Below are 19798 nucleotides of genomic sequence, written 5' to 3' on the forward strand. Positions count from 1 at the left end.
CCTGTTGCTTATTTGGCTCTGTACTCAGGCACGTAAAATAAAAATATTTAATTTTACCATGAGTTTACTGTCTAGAAATTAACAGCAAATGTGATGAATAAAGGAAATGTTTGAACGTACTGTAGTCATCCTTCACTGCTGTACCACTTTAAGGTGTACTGCTCATACCTATAAAGAAGTGTATTCTATAATAAAAACAAAACCCTTGAAATGTCTCTTCCCATACTACTCAATCGTGTTGAAACAAAGAAAGGAAATGGAGCATGAACGTTTGGCAATTAAAAAGTACATAGCTATACCACTGTTAAATCTTGTTATGTTACAAAAAAACCCCCCAAAAACCCCACCAAAAAAAAAAATCACAAAAGAAAAAAAAAAATCACATGTGCAGCCAAACAACTGAGAGCACTCCAGCACTTTAAAATGATAACTTACTTGCAATATAGTGCTAACAATTCACTGCATAATAAGGATTACATTCTCACCTTCCATCATGCTAACTGCATTTTCACGGGTCATCTACGCATCCTTTTTTCCAGGTGACTAGACAAATGCACACACAAATTTCACCTAAAAATACACTGACTCTTGCCAAGTAGCAGCAGGATGAAATATACCACAGTAACAATCCTGTCTTTGTCCCAGGCTAACACTATACCTATTAACACGCTTTGATGCTTAGCCAAGAAAAATCTCAGTGCTGGGATTCTGGGTTTTGTGCCCAAACAATCTGGGTTTGTGTTTAATATAGTATAGTCTGCTTTTAAGTTACTGCCAATCATTAACTCTACAAAGAGTATGTCTGGGATTATATTTTCTTTAAAATGAATACTATTAAGGTAAATAATACAGAAAAATCCTCATTACTTTGAAAAGAATAAATGAATCATGCAATTCTTAGCACAAAGTAAATGCGTTTTATATAAAGCATTTTAAAATCCAATTCTGAAGTAATCTTTCTTTCCTGTGTGTCAGCTATACATCTCTGAAATAAAGAATCTGTTGAATGAAATAGAAAAATGCGAATGGAAAGGAGCACGCCAGCATCTTAAACTTACGGATACATTAAGGATTCATTTTTACCAAACAGAAAGATAATTCTCATTTTCTGAGATAATTAAAAATCAAACCTCATCCATCCATCAAAAAGTAACTAATCAACAGTTTTACAGAAGGACTGATAAACTTTAAAATGTTACAGTTAGCTAAATCTAATATTACTGCTTTCCTTAAAGAAAGCTAGTCAGACAGAAGTGAGGGAGGAAAATAAGTACACAAAGGGAAGCAAAATATCAAGTAAGAGTACTTGAAAAACACTAGTACTGTTACTTAAGAAAATAAGAACATTTCCTAATAACCAAATGACTTGATAAAACATATAAGGATTAAAACAAAAGTGAGTACCCTGCAGGGTTCTAGTCTGAGCAAAATGCTGTCAATCCCCGTTTCTAAGATTGCTGGCACTCTTTTATGCAGTGTGTTGCGGGCAGAAAGTCATTCAGACTTACTTCAGCATTAAAACTTGCTACAAATCTCTTGATTTTGATAGCTTACTTCTCACCCTGGCTTTGTAACTAACTTTTAAAAACTTGATTTAGTAGGATTGTATAACGGATCTATTTTACAAGGGCCTCTATAAGCAACTAACACACTCTGAGGAAAAAAGTCAAGACAAAGCGGTCAAGGGAACAGGAGAAGGAGGCTATATAATGTCTTGAGACAGCCTTATTAAAAAAAAAAAAAGTTACTCAGTCCCAAAGGTAAGGACTTTTTCTGTTCTTTTAGCGAAAATATTCCTTCCTCTCCTTTATCCTTCATATTATAAAATGATTGTCAAATTCCAGTCCAAAGGAATTTCAGTGCTTATTTCTATGAACTTTTACTATATTACTATTTTCACTGGAATCACTGAGTCATGTAAACATTTGCAGAAGTGAGCAATTTTCATATGACTCTGGAAAAATTGTAATTTATAGATTAGCTCTTTGATTTCAAATCAAAACAAACTTCCGACACGTAGGTAGGTATGACTAAGATGCTATATGGCCTGTGGGTGAGTCTGTGTATCATATACAAAGTCAAGATATCAATACCCAAACAAAACATTCAGAAACTATTTCCCTTCTTTTGGACACCCCTGAAATATACAGAAGTAAATCTCTCTCTCACGTTTTCCTCTTACATGTTAAGTGAATTTGTGTGTGTGTGACTTCTTAATTTAACATCAGCCATAGTGAAGATCAAGGAAGGGACCATAATAACAACATTCTGTTTTCTGGGACCTAATTTATAAAGATGCCCTCATAAACAGACACCAAAAAAAAAAAAAAAAAACCCACAAAAAAAAACCAGATAAAAAGTTCATTTTATAAATTACAAAGTTGTGGAAGTTTATGTGTTTCTACTTTTGAAAACATAGAAGTTTAAGAGTGACTTCATTAATCAGACACACACTCAACCAAAATGGAATTTAAAAGAATTCTTTTAACTACTGATTTGAAAGAATATGGGTAAGTTCCCATTTCCGATTTGTTAATCAAAGTCACACCAAAACTATTCACACTGTTGTTCTGATACCTAGACAATGAATTCCCACTAATTTGTGTCTGTGATTTTCTCAACATAACAAAAAAAAAGTTTTCCCTTTTCTACCAGGTAGCTCCAGCTCACACACACCTGCTTTACTGCTGTGGCAATAAAGCACAACAGACATGTTCTCTCAAGTAACACAGACTTAAAAGCATTTAGGATTCAAGAGAGTTGCACCTGCAAACCACAGGAGGCTTGTGTAAATCAGAACCAGTACAATGCACTTTCTAAATTCTACAAAACTTGTCACAATTCTGAGTTCAAGCTGAATTTGGCATATGTGTGGCAGGCACTGTATACAGAATAATTGACATATACAGAGTAAAACAAGGAAAATGTTATTTTGACATGTAGCAGCAGCTTTCTGTATCTTTAGATGGAAAATTAATTCACAGTTAATGGAATAACTTAATCCCTCCCTTACATCTAATACTCCAAACTCTTTACCTCTGTATTCAGGCTGAGTATTACCTAGATTCCCACAAAATTCTTCTCTAGGGAAAGAACACTGTCCTCACATATACTGAAAATATTTAGGTGGATATTACCTGCATAATACAGAAATTCTATCTCCTATGTCCTTGCCAGGTCTTTGCAACCAAGTTCACATGCTTGAATTAATACATTCTCAAGAATTCATATGATGAACATGCAAAATTGTCTAATTCAGTTCATGAAGCACTGTATATAAGACAATTGACTAACCTAATGCAACTCCTTGGACTCATGTCATTAAAGACATAGAAAAACAGGAAGAGTGAAATACTGCCATACTGCTCTGTATATACCTCAGCGTATTTCATATGCCTTGTACTTTCCATCAGAAAGATTCTGCTACTCCAGAAAGCTTTGCAAATGACATTTCAAGCCAAGAGTGAAAGACCAGATATCGAAATCCAAATCTATTAACTACTGAAGAACATTCAGTAGAAGAGTTGGCATGTTTAGTGTAACAAAAGCCACAAAAGGTCACAATCTAAAGAGAGATATTTTGACATTCTGCATTGAAACAAGAATAGTAGGAAATACTTGCTGCTCATACATTCCCCTGAAATTCAGCATAATATAAGCTTTTGCACTTTTCCAGATATACTGGTTAGAATTTTATAGATTACAGGTGCTGCATCCTACTTGAGAAAAGCTGTGAGGCCATTCTGAAGAGGCAAATAACTTCCTTGGGAAGTTTATAGGCTTGGTTTTCCAGACAATAATTTCAAACTTTTCTGTCAGCACGTTACGGGACAAAACCGCATGATAGGTGAGATTACAGATGATAGCACATAAACTTTGAACACTAATTGCAAAAGACTTCAGCATATATGATTCTCCTGTAATGTTTTTCAGTCACTTGAAAGCCACAAGACCTCTAAGGTCAAGAATGTATAGTGCCCTCTCAGCTTCCATTCTAATATTATATATTAAAATATTTTATATATTAGACTGTATTTTAATATATAACATACAGTACTCTAACAGATCTGGGGATGCTGATGGCAAACTCTATTGAAGTACCCAGCAAAATTTACAAAGTGTTACACTCATTACAATATGTCTAATAGTTGGAACTCAGAGGGCAGGGTGAAGAGCACTAGAAACTACTCAGTGGAAGTTTTATGTTTAACAGTTTTGCAAAGCACAGCAGAGTACCTTAATACAAAGAAGCACTGAAGAACAAATTCAGAGTACTCAGCTGAACAGGTGGGAGGTTTTTTGGTCAGAACACAATTTCTCCTCTATGCCCCAAGAAAAGTTTACAGACCCCAAGTTACCATCCTATTTGAAATACCAGCTACATAGAGCATAATGAAGTCAAATGAAAAGTACTGGAACTCTATAGCTGACATTTTATAGCAGTGTGTTACACAGACTGTATATATCTCTATCTATATATGGAGAGAACCATAGAATCTTTAAGGCTGGAAAAGACCTCTTAAGATCCAACCATCAAATGCAATACTCAACTTTGTCATGCAATTATCATAACCAACTTTATGTTCAAATAAAGACAATGTAGTTCAAATACATTCCTATATCTAGGAGAAATATCTAAAAGTCTAGTTTAATGTAATCAGTAATTATTCTATTTTAAAGTGATTAAACAACTATTTTTGCATACAATTGGAATTTCTCAATTTAATTTATTAAACTGTTCAAAATAGCTTTGGACATTTATTTTAGGGTGGAACACAAAATGGCCCACAGCTAGTAAGTCAAAATGAAACAGTATAAACTGATTTGCTGCTTTTTTAACCAAAGGTGGTTCCCAGTTTTAAAAGAATACCCATGCAAATGGAACATAATATTTCATTCTTTTTAAACACTAAATGAATGACTTTGAATATAATATAAATATTAACAGTTACACTTTCACTGTCAGCTGAAACACAATCATTACTCTTAACACTAACAAATATGTAAAAATGCAGAAGTTCTACGAAAATTAAATAAAAAATGTAGGTAGCATAGTCACAAAGCTCTGAAGGAACCAAAATAATGAAAAAATATAAGCTCAGGGGAGAGTGCAAAAGTCAAAGCAATTTAATGCAATCATCTTTTGTAGTAGTCCAGCATACCTAGAAGATTTTAATTCCTGTTTGGTTCCACTCAACAATTTAGGGGATTTTTGGTGGTGGAGTTTTTATTTTTTTTTAAATTCCTTTAACAACTAATAGATGTTTTCCATTATTCCTAGACCTGGCACTTTATGAACTTTAGTAAAGACTTTTGGATCCAAAGTTAAGATATCATGATAAAAGGGCAATAGATTTGGATTACAAGCACATGAACAAATAGTTATTGAATCAAACTAGAATACAACAAACTTACCACAAAAAAATGCATCCTAGTCAAAACCAAAAAGGTTTCAGCGTAGCATATCAATTCTGACACAATGCTATCAGTTTCTTAGGAGAATTCAGCATGAGTTCCTGACTCATTCCTGACCCATGTTACGCTGCTAACTTGGCTGATTTTAGAGATAATTCATATAACCTTTCTTTTTGAAATCAGGAAAACTTGTTTCCCAGTACTTTCAAGTAAGGAAGTCCTTAAAAAACTAATTGGCAAAGAAAACAGGCCAAAAGAACATCTTCATTAGGTAAGAATTAGGTTACAAAGTTATTGCTTAAAATAGTTGCCAATGAGACATTAAACACTGACTGGAAACACATCTACTCACTCCAGGGAACTCAGTACTTAATCCACTACTAGTGAATCACAAAAACTGTAACAGTAGCAAATTTTCCTGTCAGGATTACTCAGCAATTCAGGCTTGCTAAATAAAACAAAAGCCAGAGACAGTTAATTATCAAAACTGTTTTTTACTTCCTAGATTTAAGTGTATAAAATATGAAACTTGTTCTTGAAGACTAATGTTTGAAAACAATCTGGAAAGCTCATGCAATGTAACAAATCTGAGTGGTATATCAGTAAGAAAGCCTGACATGGGGTACTATATGAATAAATAGGGAAGTGGAAGGAAAAAAAAAGTTGTTGCTCTCTATATACAGCACTAGTAAGGCTCACAAGACAATACCAATTAAAGCTCTTTAAAGAATGCTGAAAACGGGAGAAAGAACAGAAGAAGCCATAAAGTGATTTAAGGACTTGAAAAAGTCTTACTGTGAAAGACTGAAAGAACTCAGTGGGTATAGCTTATCAAAAAGACAGAAAGGCCTCAATTATAATTTAAGTAGTTGAAGACAGAATATAAGGCACAGAACAGTGAACATGAGAAATAGGCACAGAAAAAAACCTGGCCACAAGCCAAACCCAGACAAATTCAAATGTAAAACTGGATGAGGTACTGTTAGGGGTGAGGTATCTAAACTGGAATAGATTACACTTACTGACTAAATATGGACCAAACTACACTCTCCTGATATACACAAATTATATTTGAATCCCTTTTGTGTCCAGCTGTAGCCAAACAGTGAGCTTGACACAGGGGCAGTACATTACAGAATATAACACGTAGTTTATCTAAAGGTGTCCTTTGGCTTAAAACACTATTAACAGAATCCCTGAATTTGCTGTATGAAAGCAGCAGCAGTTCTTTAGGTACAGAGGAGTTCTAGAGTCAGTTGCAAAGAAAGTTTGTACTCCAAGAACTCAGAAGTCAGTCTTATTAACATACAACTTATATTTCCTTGTGCTAAACTGAAAAGCGCAGAGAAAAAAAAAGCTGTATTGTTGGACAAGACCTGATAGTAACAGTTATATCTCATTTAGGAAAATGTTAGTAGGACTAGAAATATAATTATTCATAAATATGAAATAATAATTATTTCGAAAAAATACTATCGCGGTTCTATATAGAAACAGATAAACTTCACATTCCAAAGTGAGTATCTCTAAGTATATGGTATTCACACCACATTGACACTACTTAAACAATATTCAAAAAGAAGTTTAAAAGTAGCTGCCTGAACACAAGATGAGATACTAGATTAAGTTTAAATAAGAAGCATAAACAAAATACCTAAATACATATACATGTATGTAACCTGAAATCAATTTTAAAAAGCAGCATCAACAAAACAATCTACTGGATTTGCTATTCCAGACCTCAGCAGAGTCTAGGGGGTAAAGAAAAATAAAATTAAGAAACATATCACAGAAGCATTAAGGTTGGAAAATATCTCAGAAAGCCATCTACTCAAGCTTCATGCTCAAACCAGATACTATCCATCGCTCTCCCCTCATCCTGCCTTTTCTAAATCCATGCTGACTACTTCCAATCACCTTTTTTTCCTTCACATACCCAGCAAGAGTTTACCAGTAGACCTACTCCCTGATTTGCCTAAGGACCAAAGCGAGGATTCCTGGCTCAACCCTATGATGACTACTTCTTTTTAAAAGAGGTCCAACATCGTCCAGTCAAGAGGATTTCCAGCACGTTTCACAGGTTATAGACAGCAGCCTTGCAATGGTATCTGCTACTTTGCTACTTTGCAGATACCATTGACAGGAGGCTTGTATTACATCGGTCTCAGCCTCCTTGAATGCATAGACATACAGAAATCTGTTTATTACTAATAACAAAGAACTTAAGAGTTTCAATAATTTTAAGAACTACAAGAATTCTCCCATTTGGAATTATGTGAGTTTCCAAAATTATTTTTATTTATTTTATTTATTACATTCTACCACGATTATTAATTTATGAACAATAAATATCCAATTCTTCATGTAGAACAACTGCAGATTTACAAAGAGGAAAAAGTAGTTTGATTTAATGATCTTTTAAAAGACGGCTTCCATAAAATCACACATAAAATTAACTTTGGCTGTTCTAGACCACAGTACTATGACAGCACTTTGGGAAAACAATCTTGCATGCTCAGCGTGGCAGTGTTTACTCAGACACTACGAAAATGTTTCTGTGTCTCAACTGTAAGCAGTTTTTACTGCACGGTATGAAACCGACTTAGCATGAACTTGAGCATGTCTGCCTAGCATTATTATTTTTATTACTATTGTGCCTAGATGACAAAATGACAGTGGGGATGCAAGTCATGTGACCAAGTGCAGATACTTCTAAGTAAACTAGTTACTTCATCTCATCTTTTAACAGACAGAAAAAGTCATCAGAGGAACTATACCTTAAAAAGCATTACAGACTTCTGCTTTAAGGATTACGCAAGTAGTTTCATATATATATATACATACACAGTAGATGTCTAAAGCTTCTTGAGGTTATTTATTTTACTTATGACAAGCAATATGCATATATGAAAAACTAGTAATGCAAAGAGGTGGCAATATAGCTATTTACAGCAGTAGTTAACAGTAACTGATACTATTACTATTCATGTCAAGTGATAGCTTGTAAGTGTGATTACTTAGTTCAACTGCAAGGGATAGGATTATTAGTAGAAAGAATATCCAAGAGTTAAATACCAGTTAAATTCAAGTGATGCTAACTACGCAAAAAGAAGTCAGCTATTCTTTCTGAGCAGTTCAGCCATTCTAGAGACCTATTTCATGCTGCTGTGTAATAGCACTTCCATAATAAGGATGCAACAGAAATTGTTGACTGTACAGTGAAAAACTCTACTTGAACACTACAAGTCTCGCAAGAAGCAGCAGTGAAAACTTTTTAATGCTGGTAATGAGAAATGTGCAGCACCCGAGCTCCACCTACAGGATGAAAACAAATGTAAAAGCAGTATTTTTAATTACCAGACTAGAAGAGGACTGTTTACCCTGAAGCCTTAAAATGATCATCTCAAGCCACTGCCATTTAAAAAACTTGAAATAATGCTGGTAAATTTAATCACCATTGCAGTGAAGGCAAACACTTCTATCTGTATACATTACTTCATTTAAAGAGCTGTCCTATACTTTGAAGTGTGGATTTAAGCATGCTAGTAAAAAAACCCATCGCAACAGACCTGTGGAATTTCTCTAACAACTTGCCAGAATAAGTGGGGAATTATTTTTCCTGAGGTTTCCTATCTAATAAAAATACCAAAGTGTCTCAATTTATTTTCAAAACACACACAAATGGTTCAAATGCATACTGAAGTTTAACTTTACCAGTTGAGCAAAGTGTTTGCATTTCAAAGTGACACTGAATATCAGTACCATGAATTTGAGAAGGTGTCTATTGTTTTTCGTACTGTTTCTCTGAAACAGATGTGCAAGCTTGTGGATTCACAAACAGATCGGTATTAAAAGCAGTAAGACTGATACACATGAGGGTTGGACCCGATGATCTCTTGGGGTCCCTTTCAACCCTTACAATTCTGTGATTCTGAGAATACAGATTTGTAGAAAGAGTCATGTATTTTAATAGACAATACTCTGAAAAAAATTTTGGAGGTTCAACTATTCTGCTAGCACATTTAAACATGTGAGGAGATGAACAATTCTGATAGATATCCACATGGCTGTTTGGCCCTGTGGTATGTTACTAGACATTACCTTCCAAGCTGTGTATGCTGGATCCAACTTTCTGTGTGGTATTTCGTATTCGCACCTCCCATTCTCTGCCCGCTCTTATCCACACACGGGGACTACAGAGCGCGGTAAGTCCCATGAGAATATCATCAGTCATCTCCGGTACACTCACAGAAAGGTATTCAGACAATGAAATTTGATCATGTCCATCCTACTTTACCTCATCAGAGCTTACAGTTAATAACTCTGCCTCTGATGATTTTATGCCAGTGGATGCCAGACAAATATTTGCAAAACTGTAACACTAGAAACTGATGTTGCATGTGGTACTAAGCAGTGCTGCCCAAGGTTATGACTCCAAATTGTTAAAAACACATCCAATAAAACCCTCTTCTGAGTTAAGATAACACATTTGGCTATAATACAACTGCTAATGCCCTGAAAGAGTGGAATCCCCACAAACATGGCACGTTGACAGTCCACAGAGCCAGCAGCTTAAAGAATGCTTATACAGATGTCTCTGAACATGTGATAAAATGTCATGCAAGCTTGACCATTGAATATCTGTCCTAAGGTTATGATCTAGCTTTGTGTTCCCCCCATGCCACAAACTTGCTATTACACCTTACACAAGTGTTTCTAGCAGTTAAAAGAGAGGGTGGGCAGGATGCACATACAGAGTCAAATGTGGTTTTATTCTAGACATGTTATTTGGCTGCCATGTACATGATGGTACTTTTACATAAAAACCTATTCTTAGGAAGCTTTTAAATTTCTGAATTCTCACCTCCACAATTCAGTATGGCTAACAATAATCTGTGTTTTCCCAATTTCCATGATGAAGAACAGTTCCTCAACTCTGAGCAGCTTATAACTACTTAGTATTGGGGAATATTATGGTTAATATCACAAACATTATTAGGGTGCAGGATTAATCAATCACACTGAAGGCAGAGTACTGAAAAACAGGACTTAAGTCTTTTCTACAGTCAAGAAACTGCTTCATCAAAATGTTTCTGCAACATTTGAACCAGAAAACTAGCTCATGTACTTATTGTCCCACATACATAATCATTTTCATTGATGTAAAATATATCTTCATTCAATGTACCACTAAGATTATGCAACTTTAGGACTAGTAACCAGATTTGGGGATCCAAGTTACCCATCATCCTCCTTGATCTCAGTGTATTTCCTGTGGGCCAGCTGTCTAGAGCAGATAGCACAGCCACCAATTTCCAAAGCAGCCTCAAAACACTAAGATGGCAGGAAGGAAAAAGAGTTATATCTAGTACAGCCATGAAAACATGGCAGTAAATTTCACATATTGTGATTTAGGTGCTCTTATAAAGAGAAAAGAAGAATGAAAAACAGAAAGCCAATGCTGATGAAATAAAGAGTTTTATGCTGGTATACATAGCACAACATGGTTCTACAAAGAGGTAAAATTTATGTATGGTTCCAAAAGAAATGGGTAAACATCAGTTTACAGATCTGACCACACAAATCTTGTTGACTACATGAAGTTTTCCAAAGCATGAAAGATAGTTAGTTGCCTTGCCTTTAATGAAAAGCAAAATCATGAGACAGAAAAAAATTCTCCCCATTTAGATTGCAGTTTTTGTTTACTATATATTTTTATGCTACTCAGCTGCACTTCTTATGTAAAGTGCTTTTTCTTATTTATCTCCAGCTATGCAGTTGTCTTTGTAGCAAATAAAATCACAAGAAACATCATCTAGGCCTGAAAAATAACTGGCTAGAATCTACACAAATTTGCCTAAACTACAGAGGCTTCTGTATTGTAGCTGGTGTGCTTCTCAAATTCAAATCAATACTGATTTAGGACCAAATTTCCTGTTTATATCCCATGAATATTTTATTTTATGGAGCTATTCAAACTTATTAGCGGTTAATAAATTTTTCTTGGCTATGCACTCACTAGGCTTTTTGCTGCTCCAAAAAAGGTAGACAAACAGAAACATAGTCAATGTATTTTAATATACCAATATTAAAAGTTTATCTGAAATAATGCAAATGTTCACACCACTCTAAAAGCACAGCATGCTTCTAAACACACAGGCCACACAGGTAAAAATACTTCCTCATGTGGAATGCTCAAAACTTACTAATCTTGCTTTTAAAAGGCTACCAATTTATTTAGGTAAAGATAACCTGATCAATATCCATCAAGTTTCAAATGTCAGGGTGTGATTTCTGTTTTCCCTTAATAATTATTTTTGTTTTACAATTAAGATAATGATTGAATGTCCACCATAAGTGACAACAGCCCCTTCTTCAATAATATATGGTTGGTTTTATTTTTAGCTGCCAGGGGTGCAATTCAAGTATGTAAACTGGTGACTGTAAAACAGCAACTGACTTCCAACCAAAGCTATGATACGTATTTTACCTCAAGGCGTATTTATATTCCTACAAAAAATGTAGCTTTATGTGTCTTGACCCAAAGCCAGGGATGGTAATCGAAAAGGAACTTCTGAAGAATTTCTAGACTACCAGGTATTCTTTTGTCACAAAAGGACAATCTAGACTATCCTGTGTTTTTCTGTGTTGACAATATGCTTTGGCCATTAACGTATAAAACTGTATCTGTAGTGGGGGTAAAAAGGAGAACGAAAAAACCAAACAAACCAAAACCAAACCAAGACCAAACCAACAATAAAAAAAGAGGAGGAATGGGTCAGAAGAAACTGTTATGGGAGAGAATCTAAGACACTCACTACATACGCTGGATTTAGCATAGGCAAAGCCAGAATAATTTCATGAGACGGCTATTTATGATAACTGTGCAGAGCTAGAGCACAGAAAATAAATTATCTTACAATGCTTCCTCCCCCTACCTCCCAGTAAGTTTCACTGACTATGTAAGTTTAAACATTAAACTTTATAACTGCAAAGACTTAATAGTTCAGTAAGTTCTGGAGCCCATACTTGCTGAAATACCGGACAGTAAGTTTGTAAGTTTGTTATCAGGTCCTTTACACATCACTTGCATACAAACATTCATCATGTTTGCAATATAAATATTATTAGGCACAAATTCCCAAACCAGCTGTGAAAGAAAGACTGCCAAAACACAAGGTTCCCAGAAAACATGTTAACTCACTGAAAACTGAGTGCTGATCAGTACAGATGTTCACAAAGGCTGGCACAGTTACATTACATAACTGGAAAACACACTTTTATGTCTGTAAAGAGCTGAATATTGCTACAGAAACAGTCATTTGTCTAGAGCTAGTTTAATGATTGAATGTAGTACTACATTACTAAACACAGACATATCTCAACTCTCTAAGAACAATCCTAGATGACATTTAAAAATTGATGTAAAAAGTTGCACTGTGAAAACTGAAAAACTGGTAGGCTTTAAGAACGACTACTGCGTTAGATCAGACATTAATGGATGAATAGGAAGACTTCTAGTTTCTGTCTCAGTGGTGGATGACCACCATGTGTTGTCACAGATAAATAAGCTACAAAACTCAATTGTACAACTACTTAGAAAGACAAAGTAAAGCATGACTCATACAAATACTCTTCATCTATAACTCAGAGGGAAAAATAAGACTCCCATATAAGGTATCAATAAGTGCTCAGTGTAACAAAATGTAACTTAACTCGTTGGCTCAAACTACCAAAAGAAACTAAAAAATGAGAAAGCAATGGGCAAGTTCATCTTCCACAGCTGGAGGTGAGCAGGGGGAATAATTTTAATGTAATACTAACCTATCAATGTAGTAACTGCAAGAATGGAATTGAGCATAAAAATCAAACTGCAAACAAGCTGAAAGACAAAAAAGAAAAAAAGTGCAAAGCTTACCTACGACTAGATGTTTTCTTTTCTGTTTTAGTTTCTTCCTCTTGAAGTTGTTGTTTAGCATTTTCACTTGTATCAATTTTCAACTTCTTGGCAATGCGTTCTTTTATTTGAAATCTCTCATTGCTAGCAGCTTCACCTTCTACACTGTCATCATCTTCATCATTTTCTTCTTCCTCCTTTATTGATTTAAAAATTATAGAACTTCTTTAGCTTTTTTTTTTAACCTACAGAACGTTGAATATAGAAAGCTTTTCTTACCACGAGAAAAAGCTTAGTTTCTAAAGAAACTTTTTAAAAAGTACCTCCTTATTTGTTTCTGAGGGAACAAAAAATGAGAAACAGGATAATTAAATGTTTTTTCATACACAAATTCAATCTTTTCTGTATGGCTTAAAAATCTTTAACAGTCTATTGCAGACTGCAAACCTTCACTGGTCTGCAACGTGGTAGTAGTCTGGTCATTGTTCCTGAATCCAAAATTTGATCAAGCCATTCCATTAAACATGGCCACAGGGCTTTACTACAGTTGTGATGGGATAGAAGAGGTTTGCCCATCAGTCTCTGTGATGGAATTTACAAATACCACACCGATCAAAAGAGACTCTGAAAATCTGTGGAATCAATCATCCTGACTTGCTATAAAGGTGTAATGCTTCCAGACCTAGCAGAGGAAGGCAAAATGGGATAAACCATCTTGGTTCAAAGACATTTGGAGGGAGAAATATGTCATTCCTTTCAGTAATGAAGAAACCTGACTAGACCAAGGGATCTAAGTTTGACTGCTTCCTTCCTTGGAGAAGGAAGCCCCCATGAATCTCAAAGATTAGCTGGTACATCTTTTTACATTTGGAGTGATGCTAATTAGAAAAAAAATTGTGTAAGATGCTACAGAAGAATAACTTCAACCACAGAGAGAAGGGACAGATTTAGAAACAGTACTCCAAAGCAGTGTACTGCATCCAGGGGATGCCAGCACTTAGAGAGGAACACTCTAAAGGCAACCGTATGTTATCTCAGGTATGACTGATAGGTAGGAGGAAAAGTAGCAGGAAGACCACCTCCATAAACATGGAGGGGGAGATGGAAGAAAAATAATAGGTACAATTTTGGGAATAGAAAAATCAAGAGCTGGATTTCAGAAGTTGTGTTTGAGCCAATATTTTGGAATCTTCAAACCACCATATTTTAAGATGCAGACAAGCGGAGACAAGTCAGGAATAAAACCCAAAATCTGTGAGTATTCAGCACGGTAAAATAGCTGATTATTTTGTCAATGAAATAACTGAAAGATTGCTGTGGGGGGTTTGTCTGTTCTCTTTCTCCTATTTAAAATGAAAAGTGGAATAGGATCAGCATTTCACTTTATTTCCCATAAAGTTATTGTTTAACAGAGGAGGTAATGAAACTTTCTGAAGGATTTGCTTACTTAATAAATTACTGGGGAGATGGGATGACAACAGACTTCAATGACAGGGGACAGCATCCAGAAAATTAACATGACAGGATTGTGTTCAGGATGTCTAACGGTCAAAGATAAAGACAGAATTGTGGTGGAGATTTAGCTAAGTCTTAGGTAAGAGTGATACACAGAGTTGGATTTGAGAATTTCTAGAATAAAAATGGACAACTCTAGACAAACTGTAATTGCTAACTAGTAAGCTAATTAAAAGTAACAGAAATATGAGTAACAGAAAGGAGCATGCCATGGATGGCATTTTAAAACAGGAAACTCAGCTGAATCCCTTACATCCCGAACCTTCCATTCCTCTCACTCTTCACACATTTCACCCATTTTCTTCTAGTAAAACACTGACAAAATAGAATATAACCTTCTGCTCAACCTCTTTGCTTCTACAACTGTACTCAATTCTCCTGTCCCATCCCCTCCTCCAGTACCTCTGCCTCATTAACTCCATCAAATCTTGAATCTTTTAGACTTCCATTTTTTTAAAGTCCCATTCCCAACTAATAAATTTAAAACACTTCCACCCAGAGTGGACTATGTGACAACTCAAGAGGGAAGCAGCTGTTCAGGTGGATGATGCTGTTTCCCTAGTGACAGAGAAATGCAAAGCTGCCTGCCTAGAAGCTGTACAAGTTTTCTGCTGCTGTTGTTAGCTGGGTAGAGTTGCCCAATTCTTCTCTTTGCTCTAGAAATAAAAATATATCAAGAGATTTTGTGTGACGCTGACCAATGGCTACTGTGTGCAATAAAATTTAGCCATTATTGAATTGGGGGCAGATATCAAAATTCATCTATCCATAGTACTACACAAAATTTGATGTTCAATAACTATCAAAACCGAGCTGTGACAAAAACAAGTTGTGCAGAAAGAGGAAATGGAGAAATATCACTGGTGGAGGAAAAAAAAAAATCAGACTCGTGGACTCATTTCATGTAATGTTTTCATTAATGACTCAGGCACAAAAAAAGGGTTAACCAATAGCGATGAGGTACTGTTAATGCAAAGGATCCAACTGAAGCAAGAGAAACAGGATGATATTTAATAGCGTGAACAGCAAGTTCAGGCACTTAGGGAATAATAACAAGTTTCTCTTGCACACTGAGGTCTTGTTATTCGGGGGACATAGGGCGATTTGCAAGAATTATTTGCTCACAGGATGACTATAAAACTACCAATATCTTGCAGCAGTGTAAATTCGAAAGCAATCAGATGACGCGTTAACTGAAATAAATCCAGGAGACATGATAAAATACTAGTACCGCTTTGCAAGGCTCAGGTAACTGCCTTTGATTCTACACAAGACCTTTCAGTGAAATGAAACCCAAGAGCACCTGCAGTAAAAAAAAACCCTTTCTATTTCCTACATTATTACCACAGCATTCAGATTAATAGGATGAAAAATAAAAATTTCAATAAATACGCCTAACATGTGCCTATTCCATATTCCACATATCCAATTCACCAAACAAAAGGCCATTTGAGCAGCTAAGGAATTAATAATTAAATACCATTCTGAGAATCTGACACAAATGCTACTGCTTAGCAGAAATTAAAGGACAACAGTTCAAGAATCTGAATTTACACTATGTTTTGTGGGAAAAATATCAGGAAACAAGGTAGAAGCAGGTTGTTTTGCTGGGGGGGGGGGGTTGTGTAAGAGTGAGAGAGGTTGTGTCCTCATTTCCATAGTGCTTCAACTAACACTGCAGTACCTGTGCATAGTGGATAGATATGGAAAACAGATCTTTTCAGGATTCAGTTTGGGGAATGGGAGATAACATTCAAATATTACATTAGTCAGATTTACATCCTTGTCTCAACAGCAACTCAAAGGAGCACGCTCATGACCTATGGCAGCAGGCAAAATCATATTTCAGCCAGCAACCCTACTCTGCACCATATATAACAATCTCCTTGTAATTAAGATAGCATCCAAGTTTGGTTGAATTTTACTGCTTGGTTCTTCTGATTTCCTGTCTTTCAGAGGCCTTGATCAATACAATTTAAGTGATAAATACTCACTGATGTTTGTTTCCCGAAAGAAGTCTTTCCAACAGGACTCTCACTCATACACAAATTTCACCACAGCTCCGGAGTTACAACATTATTTATGAAAGGACCTCCAGCCTTTTGCTGGAAATGTGGCTTGAGCTATTTTTCAAAAACATCTGAAGTAGCATTTGTTTTCTCAAGAGCATCTAATTCAGAATAAAAACTAAATACTTACTTCTAAAAAAAAAAAAAAATCTTACTTACCTCACTCCAATCCCTTTCTTCACTTGCTGATTCACTAGAAGAAAAAGAATCATAACTACTTTGAAATACCAGAGAAGATTTAAAATATGGTTTAAAGAAAAAAGCTCTTATATAAAAAATTGGTTTGGTTGGCTACTTGAAGTTTTAGTCAATTTAGTCATTTATATAATCCTCATATTAATCTCGAAAGTAGCAATTAACAATATTTTCTGACATTTGACTTTCTAATTAAAAATGTGTAAAAGCACAGGATAAAACCAGACTTTCATGGATAAATTCTAATCATATCTTGAGCTACCTAGATGAAACACTGATGTATACAATTAAACTAAACAAACAAACCACACTTAAGGCAGACATTTCTAATCAAACAATTTCTAGCATTTCATTGCAAATAGCCTGTATTTTGGAAAGCCTTCTTTGTGTAAGCATATTTGACATGCACTTTACTGATAATTACATTTCACATCAACATTTCCAGTTGTTGTACACCTGAAGTTTAGTATACTGAAAAAAGAATCTATCTGAACATACTAAGGCTAACGTATCTCCTGCTGTCACAAATAACAGAGATTTTTCATCTCACCATTAAAAAAAAGTTACATTAGAAAAACAAAGCAAGGAATATTAAAGGAGTCCCCACATTCAAGGGTTTGAGGTGCGCTCTAAATCATCAATAAATAAGGTCATAAAAGTGATTCAAACAGATTTACTGTGAAAGATGTTAATTTCACTTAACTAATCTAGAAAACTCTCTGTGGAAGTATTTCTTCACACAAGACAGTAAATTAAAAAAAAATAACAAGAAGAAAATATTTAGATTGCATCCAGGCCAGTAACTCTGGCGGCAGTCCTGAACAAAAAGAAAGCCCAGTAAGAGGCAAAGTGACACACTTGGGATTTCTGATATGGCTGTAAAGGGAACTGCCTTACCAACTTCTGGGAGTATTTTGAAGGGACTACATGTGGTTGTGGATGATCTCTCTGATATATTTGGACTCAAACAGAATCTCTAACTGAAGGTTTTTAAGGAAACAAAGTAGCCTTGGAGTGATGAATAATCAGAATTTTTAAAGACAGGAAACCATAGTTAGAAACAATCACTTATTGTAATGGAGGAAAATCATTAGTGTATATACACAGTAGTCATGTGTTGGGGCTTGAGCCCCAACACTGAGCTCAGCAACAATCAGCTAAAACAGCCAGGTCACAGAGGTTAGTCAGAAAGTAAAACCAAGAGCAGACTGAAGAATTGCTGAAGGGCCTGAATGATATGACAATAAAATGGCAGATTAAATTTGAAGTACATAAAAAGTAAATGCTATACACATGAGGAAAAAGGAGTCCCACATGCAAAACAAGGAGCTCTCAGCTGACCACAGGGAGGTTGGACTTGATCTCTTGAGGTCCCTTCCAACCCCTACAGTTCTGTGATTCTGTGACCATCATTGGAAGGCCATTCACAGCAATCTAGACAAGCTTAAGAAGTGGGCCCATGTGAAGCTCAGGAGGTTCAATAAGGCCAAGAGCAAGCTTCTGGCCCTGTGTCAGGGCAACCCCCTGTATCACTACAGACTGTGGGATGAAGGGATTGAGAGCAGCCCTGAGGAGAAAAACTTGAGGATACTAGTGGACAAAAAGCTCTACTTGAGCTGGTAACGTGTACTTGCAGCCCAGAAAGCCAACAGTGTCCTGAGCTGCATCAAAACCAACATGACTAGCAGGTCGAGGGAGGTGATTCTGTCCCTCTACTCTGCTCTTGTGAGATTCCATCTAGAGTACTGTACCCAGCTCTGGGACGACAACTCAAGAATGACATAGAGCTTTTGGAGCAGAGAATAACCATGGGAACAGAACAACCTGTGTGTGAAGAAAAGTTGGATAGGCTTTAAATGTTTAGGCTAGAAACTAGAAGAGAGATGTCCTCAGAAAGTGTTCTGGTAACTGGCTTTTGCAAAAGGCAGTAAGAGTGGTATAAAGGGATTGGCTGCTTACTGTTTCTTCCAGCATAAAAGTTAAAACATTAAATGATGCCAGTAGCAGCCAAATTCTGGAGCAAACAGGAGGGTGTTACGGTAAACAACACTACAAGAGACAGACACTCAATACTTTGGTGAGAGCTCTACTAAATAGATGAACCACACCAACCTCCAACAGTCACCTGAGCTCGAAGCAAATGGATGCTGGGAGACAACTCAGACAAACATTATTTTTTGTTGGTCATTCAATGATGGCCAGTATTGGTCACAGCATAGCAGGTTAGAGGAACATTTGGTCTGATTCAGCATTGCCATTCCTAACTTCTTAAAAACTCACAAACAATGAGTATACACAATGTTAATCAGGTCTAACATCTGCAAAGTAAGTCTGTTCTGGAAATTGGAAATCATGTATTAACCTCTTGACAGCGGGAACTGAGCTTAGATGTGGATCATCCTTCAGTAGATCATGACTACTTTTACTTTTTCCCTTCATGCTCTGTTAAAAAAAAAAGAAAAAAATTGTATTACAAATTTCAGGACCTGAGAGAATAAGACGGTTAAAAATTATAAGGAAAAGGTAATTTGATTCTTGTAAACTTCAGCCTAACCAGGAAACATAAACGTTTTTAACAGCAAAAGAACAAAGAAGTTTGAGAAACAAGGGCAACAAAATGACTCCATGGATTTTATAAGTATTTTTGCTATAGTAATGCACTTAATTTTAAAGGAAAGAGCAGGGGTGGGGGGTGGGAAGCAAAAGA

The 19798-nt window shown here is 35.8% G+C and overlaps 1 protein-coding gene across 1 annotated transcript in view; it reads right to left on the reverse strand.

The window, feature by feature from the left end:
* Nucleotides 1–19798, reverse strand: part of CWC27 (CWC27 spliceosome associated cyclophilin) — a 118448-nt gene that overhangs the window by 85334 nt on the left and 13316 nt on the right. Inside the window, exons 8-10 of the mRNA XM_084278966.1 lie at nt 19454–19533; nt 17056–17089; nt 13334–13509 (exon numbers count right to left, since the gene is read on the reverse strand). Coding sequence (XP_084135092.1) covers nt 13334–13509; nt 17056–17089; nt 19454–19533 — 290 coding nt within the window. The remainder of the gene's footprint in view (nt 1–13333; nt 13510–17055; nt 17090–19453; nt 19534–19798) is intronic.

This window comes from Gallinula chloropus, assembly GCF_964237585.1.
Source record: "Gallinula chloropus genome assembly, chromosome: Z".
NCBI classification, from domain to species: Eukaryota; Metazoa; Chordata; class Aves; order Gruiformes; family Rallidae; genus Gallinula; species Gallinula chloropus.